Source organism: Manduca sexta, chromosome 7 (assembly GCF_014839805.1).
Source record: "Manduca sexta isolate Smith_Timp_Sample1 chromosome 7, JHU_Msex_v1.0, whole genome shotgun sequence".
NCBI classification, from domain to species: Eukaryota; Metazoa; Arthropoda; class Insecta; order Lepidoptera; family Sphingidae; genus Manduca; species Manduca sexta.
The window spans coordinates 12,448,188-12,457,273 of NC_051121.1; the positions used below are offsets into that span (position 1 = coordinate 12,448,188).

Below are 9,086 nucleotides of genomic sequence, written 5' to 3' on the forward strand. Positions count from 1 at the left end.
CGGCGCGGCGCGCGGCGGTCATTGACCAAATGCCTAGCGGTGGATCATAAACGTGTGCCGAGCCATGGAATTATCTTACCTACGCATTTGTCATAAGGTTCAATTTTTCCTTCATACTTTTACGGGCTTAGGACCGTCAAAATACTATCTTATTTTTCTTAGTATTAGGCGTATTTAAAAAATTGTAATCACCTTATGTACAAATAATTAATAATCAACAAGAAACAAAAAAACGAACCTTAATTAAAAATGTGAGTCATACTGCAACGTATGCTCAAAGTGGAGTCCATTTTTCTCTAAACAGCGCCTTGCGCGCCTAATAACGTTCGACCGTAGTCTTAATAGCACTGCACTATCACTTTTAACAGTGTCAAAAGCACTAAAGATTTTAAGTTTTAAGTCATCTAAACTTTGTAGTTTTTCGCGGTAAACGAGACGTTTGACTTCACCCCACAAATAAAAATCACAAGGCGTAAGGTCGGGTGACCTAGAAGGCCAAGCCACGGGACCGCCGCGGCCTATCCATCGGTCTCCGTACTCATTATTAAGGTAGGCTGGTTTTAGTTTTACGCCGACGGCACGCTCACCGTCAGCGCTCATAGCTCAGCGCGTAGTTTGTCAGCGCTGAGGCTCAGCGTGGCTCGTTTTAGTATCGTACTGACCGCCATACTGTACAGACGACGACCAAAATGCGGAGTGTGTTAATTATTGCTGCTTTGTACTATCTATCCCAAAAAAATAAACACCGGCGACGACGAAGACTCCATGTTCATCCATTGATTGAGCAGAGAGCCGTTGCAGGAGAATTTTTCTTGTTATATGGCACTTTGAGGGCTGACGAAAGTAAATTCTTTAATTACTTTCGAATGTCAACTAGAACTTTTGACGAATTACTGGCAAAGATACAGGATAAACTGGTCCATTGCAGCTTACGAATCGTGCCTATACCACCGATTGAACGACTAATGGTGACTTTAAGGTAAGAAAAAAATATATTTACTCATTTTATCATTATATTTATTCATGGTAAATTGTAGGTAACAAAACAACATATTTATTATTATAATGTTTCATATTATAGGAAAGACAAAAAACAAATTACATATTATTAGTAATTAAACATAATATAATTATTCATCAGTACGTCTAGCTGTTTGATAACCAGAGTTACCTGGATTTGCATCATTGGTTTCGTACCCTGAGTAACCTGGAGTCTGATAATTGTATGATGATGCATACGTGTCGAATGTAGATCTTGCGTCATTAGAGTAAGAGCTATTTGAGCTATTTGGTCTGTTCAATTTCGAATATTCGTGGCTTCGCGCAGCACTCTCGATCTAAACTCCAGCTTTTGTCCTACATCAAAACTTTTTAAGATTGGACCTAAAGAAGCGAAAAAAGCCAGGTCGTCTGCGGCAAGATCTGGTGTTTGATTACTTAATAAAGTTAATAATTCTTTTTCAAAAGGAGAACTTTCTGGATTTGTTTTCGGGGCCCTTCTTTTTCTCTTTTCCAGCCAAGGTTTTGTGATGATGGTGAATCAACACCACGGTCATTCTGCTCACCCTGCTGAGTGTTTGAAAAACTTGCTGCGTGAATATATGAGAATCTTGAGAGTGTTCTGAAGATACCATACTATCCAATGTGTTATCTATATTTGCTAAGGGTGAGGGAAGGGAAGGGGAGGGTATGGTTTCATTGAGTGATTCATCAACTTCATTCTCAACTGTTGGAGCTAGGAAGCTTAATTCGTCATAATAATTTTTGTATTTTGGTGCAGCACTTCCAGAAGGCGTTTTTTTCATTGCGTTCTTTGTTCTAAAAAACGCATCACGGACTGTTTTCCATCTTTGTTGGACTAGTTTGCCTGAAATAATAAAACCTTTTTATTTTCAGATTTCTTGCTACGGGTCGAACATATACGGATTTGCAGTATTCATTTAGGATGGGAATCGCAACAATCAGTAAGATCGTGGACGAAGTGTGTAAAGTAACATGGAACACGCTACACAATGAATGCATACCATCAAATACACCTGATATGTGGCTAAATATTGCTAACGGTTTTCTACAAAAGACCAACTTTCCAAATTGTATTGGAGCTATTGATGGCAAGCACATCCGAATCGTAAATCCAACCGGTGGTGGATCAATATTCTACAACTATAAAAATTTTTACTCCATTGTTCTGCTGGCTATGTGCGATGCAGATTATTGTTTTACATATGTAAACATTGGAGCATATGGGAAAAGCTCGGACTCGACTATATTTCAAAACAGTACACTCTACAGGAGCCTTGAACAAAACACTTTAAATATTCCTAGACCGAAGCCATTGCCTGGAACAAATACTCCAGTTGAACATGTAATTGTGGGTGATGGTGCTTTTGGCATATCCAATAAAATTCTAAAGCCATATGCACGATCCAATATGACCCACAAGAAAAAAATATTTAATTATAGACTGAGCCGTAGTAGACGATACATAGAATCTACATTTGGTATAATGTCAAACAAGTTCAGAGTGTTTCATACACCTATTAATGTGAGTTTTGATGTTACAAAGAATATAGTTAAAGCATGCTGCGTATTGCATAACTTTATAAGACTTCGCGATGGTTATCGTATAGAAGACACACTTACAATTGAGGGTATGGTAGACCTGCCAGCTGTACCTACAAACAGGTCTGGACACGCTCTGCGAGAACATTTTGCTGAGTACTTTGTTAGCGGAAGCGTGCCCTGGCAAGATTCGTGTATATTTTAACTTGAAAAGGCTTTATCCTGTAGTAGTGTAGGTATTTAGATAATAAAACAAGAAAGTAAACAAACCAAGTTGTTGTTTTTCTTCTCCTGAAATATTTTCGAACAATGTGTCCGCAATATCCTCCCAGGCTTTGTTTCTTGCATCTTTATTTTTGTAGAGTGGATCGGATGCATCCCACAATTTCTTCCTCAGGCGTACCTCATCGATAACTCGACTTGTATCCACTTCGCAATTCGCCATGACTGTACGCGCTGACGACGTCCGCTCCGCTCGACGCTAGAACGCTCACTGAAAGCAGAGGCGCTCGGGCGATCGTCAGCGCCGACAGCTACGCGGGGCCGACGCGCGACGCGTACGGCCGCGTAGCTATCAGCACTGACCACTGTGCGCGCTGAAAGGTACGCATCATTTAAAAACGCTTCCTAGAAGTCCATATATCTCGGCCATCAGCGCTGACGGTGCGCGTGCCGTCGGCGTAAAACTAAAACCAGCTTAACAGATTAAAAAAATGGCGGGGCAAAAAAAAAAGATATCAGTGTTGCCAATATAACATTATTTCTACCGATTCCTTTTGAAATTTACAAATAACTTAAAATGAATTAGAGACAGAAGATAGTAAATCTTTTTTTGAAATTGGAGCAAAATTACCACTGCAGGAGCAAAGTAGTACCACTTTACGGTAATTATTTTAAATATTACATGAAAACAGAATATACAAAACTATTTTTCCTTTAATAAATTAGGTACATACTGGTAATACTTTTGTTATTATGGCAATATTAATAAATAAATGATTATTGACATTTCAGGTGGTATGTGATGCAGATCTTAAAATCATGGACATTGTGGCACGATGGCGTGGTAGTGTTCATGATTTTAGAATCTTTAGGGAAAGCCGCTTAAAGCAGAGGTTTGAAGCTGGTGCATTTTCCGGCTTACTCTTAGGTGACAGTGGCTATCCCTGCACACCATACCTGTTCACCCCATTACTTAACCCACAGACTGAAGCAGAACAAAGGTACAACAGAAGCCACATCCGCACCAGGAATACTATAGAAAGATGCTTTGGTCTGTGGAAACAATGTTTCCGCTGCTTACTAAGAGGAATGTATAAGGATATCGAAACAGCCAGGAAGACTATTGTGGCATGTGCTGTGCTTCACAATATAGCCATAGATATGAGGGAAGACTTGTTTCCTGGGGATGATCTCAATAATAAACATATTCCTAGGGAATCAAATATACCAGTGCAACCTTATATTTCAAATGCAACACGAGGTAGTATAAGGAGAAGGCAGTTCATTGAAACTCACTTCACATAATATTATATATATATATATATATATATATATATATATATATATATATATATATATATATATTACTTCTGATACTGTATCAATAGTAACATTTAGACCAGTCTTAAAATATTGATGATATAATGATAGGAAAAAGTTAAGTTTTTAATTATCTGAAAAGGATAATTAAGTATGTATTAGTATACCAATTTTAACATATAAAACATAATATTTGATTTAAATATGAATAAAGTTTTGCTAGTTCATAAATAATTTGTTATGACTTAGAGGAGGCCTTTGAAAAGCTTTGGATTGTTATTAAAGTACTTTTGAAATTAAGAATGAAGCTGAGATAATTGTCTATATATTTTTATTGTATTAAAACCTTGTACAATTATTGTAAATTGTACTTTTATTCATATTTTATTCTTCAGATCTGGTATTTCTCTCGGGTTCTTGAGTAAAAGATCTATTTGGATATTTCAACAGTTGAATTTGCAATTGTAGTTTTTCTATTTTTAATTGTCAAATTAGTATATTGTATTTGTGCTCCACCTCCAACATTTCTAGTTGTTTCTTCTTAAACTCTACATTTCTATTTATAATAGCCTGATGGACTTGTTCGCTCCTGTAAAAGGAAAATACAATTTTATTAATTAAATTGACTATAGTGGAGTACTAAGTTTTAATTAAAATTTATTGTATAAGGTGTAACAAGATATTTATTTTAACATACTTTTTTTGGGAAACTTTTTTGTCTTTGTTCACTGTTTTTTTTGGTTTTATTTTTATTTCTTCAATAACTGAAAGAAAATATAAATGATACAAAATATACACTATATTAAAACGATTGTGTTTTACTGTCTAATAACAATTTAGTTTACCTGATTTTTCCTTGTTATTTGATTCTATATCATCAACAGTTAATATAACTAGATCAGTGGCAGAGCTAGTGCCTGCAACTGAATCAAGTGTGGTTGTAATCTGAAAAAACAAAATAAATCTTACATAGATGTTTTATTAAAGTTATTCCGATTATAGAATTCTACTTCAAGATTAGTTTAGTCCTGGGAAAGTGTCTGATATTTGGACAGGGTTTTGTTACATAGTTTGTCCTAGTTATTGCCTGGCATACCTTTTATTTATTATATTATAAAGTAGTGTTGTATCCAAAAAATCATGATGCATATATATCAATTTTAATAATTCTTACCACAGCATCACTATCATAATTATTCACATCTATAGCAAAATCATGAGGAGCAATAGACATGGCTGCCAAGTCCTCTGGAGAAGGTGACGGGGGTTTTTTGCCACTTCCCGTCTGAGATTGTTCTCTTCTGTGGAGAGATAAGTTGGCTTTGGCTGCCAATTTCATCCGCTTCCAAGCCAATTTGATCTCTCCATTAGTTCGATTTCTTCCCATAAGTTCGTTCAGTCTGAAAAATATACACACATAAGTATCATGGTAAAATTTGTACTTATATCATTGGAAAAACAGCAAAATTACTCACTTATTTGTTATATTTTGCCATTCTTTAGATTTCAACATATTGGTATTCGTCTTAGTTGATTTATTTTCTAATATGTGAGCTGACTCCGAAATAAGTTGACGTAGTATTTCCTGGAATAAGGAGGAAAGTCGTATTAATTGAATAAAATTCTGCTTTATTGCATTGTTTATTAACAAGATAATTGATTTGAACTAACCTTTTCTTCAAAAGTCCAATTTTCGCCCCTTTTTCTTTGATTGTTCCATTTTCAATTGGAATAACTAACGATATAAGTATATGTTGCGTACGTGATTACACAACTAAAACGAACGAACGAACGAAACGAACGGTTTATAACTAAGTTATAAACGAACAACGGTTCTTTATGTTACTTTAAATGCTATTAAATAGAATCATAAATAAATTTCTATGTAAACTTTTCGATAATATTCAAGAACGCGCGCCGCATACTTCATTCCGTTATACGCTAGCTCAGTGGTTCTCAAACTTTTTAAATGACGGAACCCTTTTGTGAAGCAAAATACTTGATGGAACCCTACAATAAAACAATTGTTTTTATAAGTGTTTTTTTTATAATAAATCAGCATAATAAAAGTACAATGTAACAGTTACTAATTATTATTTACTTCACCACTTGGCAAGGACAATAATAGAAAACATTAAAAAAGAAAAAATCTAACTAGTGGGAGGCATGAAACTGTTTTTTATTTTTCATCAATTGGTTGATATCAGGTTTGATGGAAGAAAGTTGGAGTCTCATATTAGCTTCGGCGTCAACATAATAAAAAATATTTTTATTTAACTGTAACAATAAAAATTGTGTACGTACATATTTGGGTAAAACTATGACACATTATAAGTTTTGTTGTCACGTGGGGGTGGGTGCGCGCATTCCACAGACCGGCAAACTTAGAGCGAACGGGTTGTACAAGTATTAAATTGTTGATACCAAACTTATGAGATATTGTACCAGCTATTGTAACACATGTTTCTATAAATACAAATAAATAAATAAATAACACTCATAGCGCTTTGTCTCCGCGCGGCCGCGGAGCGACCACAGAGAGGTGTTTTGATTTTTTTTTTCTAAATTCTTGCGGAACCCCGACAGAGGTATCACGGAACCCTAGGGTTCCGCGGAACACACTTAGAGTATAGCTGCGCTAGCTAAATACAAAGTAAACAATGAATCAAAAATATAATTCATGCCAATTACAATTATTCAGCTTTAAGATATATTTAAATGACAAACTAGTATATAATTAGCATTATCATCATCATCAAAATCACATTTTATTACACATTTTGCCCTTCCATTCATACAAGCTTATGTGTAAAGGAACGCTGCGGCAATCGCCGAGTGAATGAATAAATGGATCACTGTAATTTTTTGCTTATAATCTGTGGATATTAATTAAACCAGGGACTATCTTTGGTACTAGATAATCCTCAGTTGGTCTTGGATTTGTAATAAGAATGAATTTTAGTCCAAGAACTAACGTTAATACCGTAACAAACCTAGACTTTTTAATAATAATAATAATAATGCATTTATTTGTTGAATACTGTAAAAAGTTGTTACATGTAATTAATTAGCTCATAGTATTCTGCCGATTTCAGCGTACAAATATTTTCATTAATACTTTTCATGAAAGAAATCATTTACAGAATAATAACATTTATCAAGAAGGAACTTAAATAATTTACATTTGAATATATTCAATTTAAGAATTTTGAAATCATCGGGTAATTTATTATAGATATATATTGCCATACAGTATACATTGTCTTGTCTTAAACCCAGTCTTGGTTTAAACCCAGTACTAAGCTATGTTTTTGTAATAAGGCGGTATATGATCAAAAATCGGATGTGTCGTTAAATATTTTGCAACTAAGGTTTTTTGATCTGAAATATACCATCTCGAAAGAGGTAGTTACATTCAAAGCAAATGTGGAGGGGATTGTAGCGCGAATCTATCAAGCCAGAGGCGAATATATGATATAAAAAACTATAAATTCTCTGGGGGAAAATTCCGTTATTTTATTTTGGCGTAAGACTCAGTACCTATTGAAAAAAACATGACTGCGCTAACAGCAAGACTAATAATAGAGGAACAAAGGAACAAAATGTATGAAGAAGATGAACAACCAAGTCAAACAGCTTTTAAAACTAATATAAGAAAAGTTATCAGACTATGTTTTAACTGCGGTAAAGTAGGACATTACAAACTTTACTTTACAGTCAAAAGGCAAAAACCCGAGCATAATTAAAACATTATAATTTGTAAATTGTGCAAAAAACGTGGACATACATAAAAAGCCGTGTTGGTTTAATAAAGAAACAAAATGCACTTGTCATGTCAGTGTGTGGACAACCTCAAAAACTGAGTAATAAATTGTTTCTACTAATTACTATACGCCAGTCATACCATCTACATCAACTAATACCACAAATGAGCTTGCTTATGAGAAAGCTTATTTTGAGGAAGCTCAAGCATATTGAACAATACCATCTGAACTTTTATCGGATAATGCACACCAGGTTTCCGGTAACAATAATGAAATATTTAAAATCAATGATAATGCTCATGAAGTGGAGGTAGGCGAGGTGAAAATTTGAAAGTACTTTTAAAAGGTTATAAACATACTTTATCTTTTTTTCTGGGAAATGGGAACTCTTGGGATGAGAAATATACATTGAATGATAACGAATTTTGTTTTAAAACTCACATAAAAGACAACTAGCCAAACTTGAAAGTGCGTCAACTTCAAGGATTCGTTCGAAACGTACGAAATCCCACTAAGAAGAAGTAGAAGCAAATATACCTGTGAATGAGCCAAGTACTTCACACAGTGATAGAATAGGTTATAATTATTAGTGTTTTTTTATAAAATAGGACCCAATAAAGTGGAAATGTGGTACAACTATTTTAATTTTATATTTATGTAAATAAGTATTTGTTATATACTATTCAATCAATTATTATAATGAAGCTTTCGTCTCCCAGAATATGAAGTAGAAGCAAATATACTTGTGAATAACACGTTCGCGCGCTGTAATGCATGACAAATTTTGGCATTTTGACACACGTTTTTTCCATACTAAGTCCATAGGCGTACTTGCGTAGGTCCGCTTACCAATACCATACCAAATGACAGGACGTCTTCAGGCGTCGCACGTCCTAGGGCGTTCTGGCAGATTTCTTTCTATCATGTAGGTGTTCTGCCCCTTAACGTTTTGAGGCGTTCAATAATAAAACATATATTTTTTGTACTAAAATGTTTAATTAATCTTAAGAATAAGGTATCAATATTTGAAACTATAACTAGGTAAGGCACTTTTACTTATAATAAATCAACTTACAAAACAAAACAATCTTAGGAGGGTGAGATCAATTATATGTTGAACTATAATTAGCGACTAAACATTTACTTATAATAAATCAACTTTCTTATAACAAAACAATCTTAGGAGTGTGAGATCAATAATAATGTTAATTAATAATT

The 9,086-nt window shown here is 34.4% G+C and overlaps 1 protein-coding gene across 1 annotated transcript; it reads right to left on the reverse strand.

Annotated features, from left to right (window-relative positions):
- Positions 1-4,156: 4,156 nt before the first annotated feature.
- LOC119193808 lies at positions 4,157-5,802 on the reverse strand. The gene is made up of 4 exons (XM_037447538.1): positions 5,580-5,802; positions 5,279-5,504; positions 4,950-5,049; positions 4,157-4,693 (listed from the first exon to the last, which is right to left on the reverse strand). The coding sequence occupies exons 1-4, from the start codon at positions 5,615-5,617 to the stop codon at positions 4,665-4,667; spliced, it is 393 nt and encodes a 130-aa protein (XP_037303435.1). The 5' UTR covers positions 5,618-5,802; the 3' UTR covers positions 4,157-4,664.
- Between the last annotated feature and the right edge of the window lie 3,284 nt (positions 5,803-9,086).

Bases quoted from the DNA above. Each gene is read 5' to 3' on its own strand.
- LOC119193808 (XM_037447538.1), bottom strand. From the start codon at position 5,617: ATGTTGAAATCTAAAGAATGGCAAAATATAACAAATAA. The intron at 5,505-5,579 runs GTGAGTAATTTT...TATATTTTTCAG, and splicing joins TGGCAAAATATAACAAATAA to ACTGAACGAACTTATGGGAA. The intron at 5,050-5,278 runs GTAAGAATTATT...TTGTTTTTTCAG, and splicing joins ATTATGATAGTGATGCTGTG to ATTACAACCACACTTGATTC.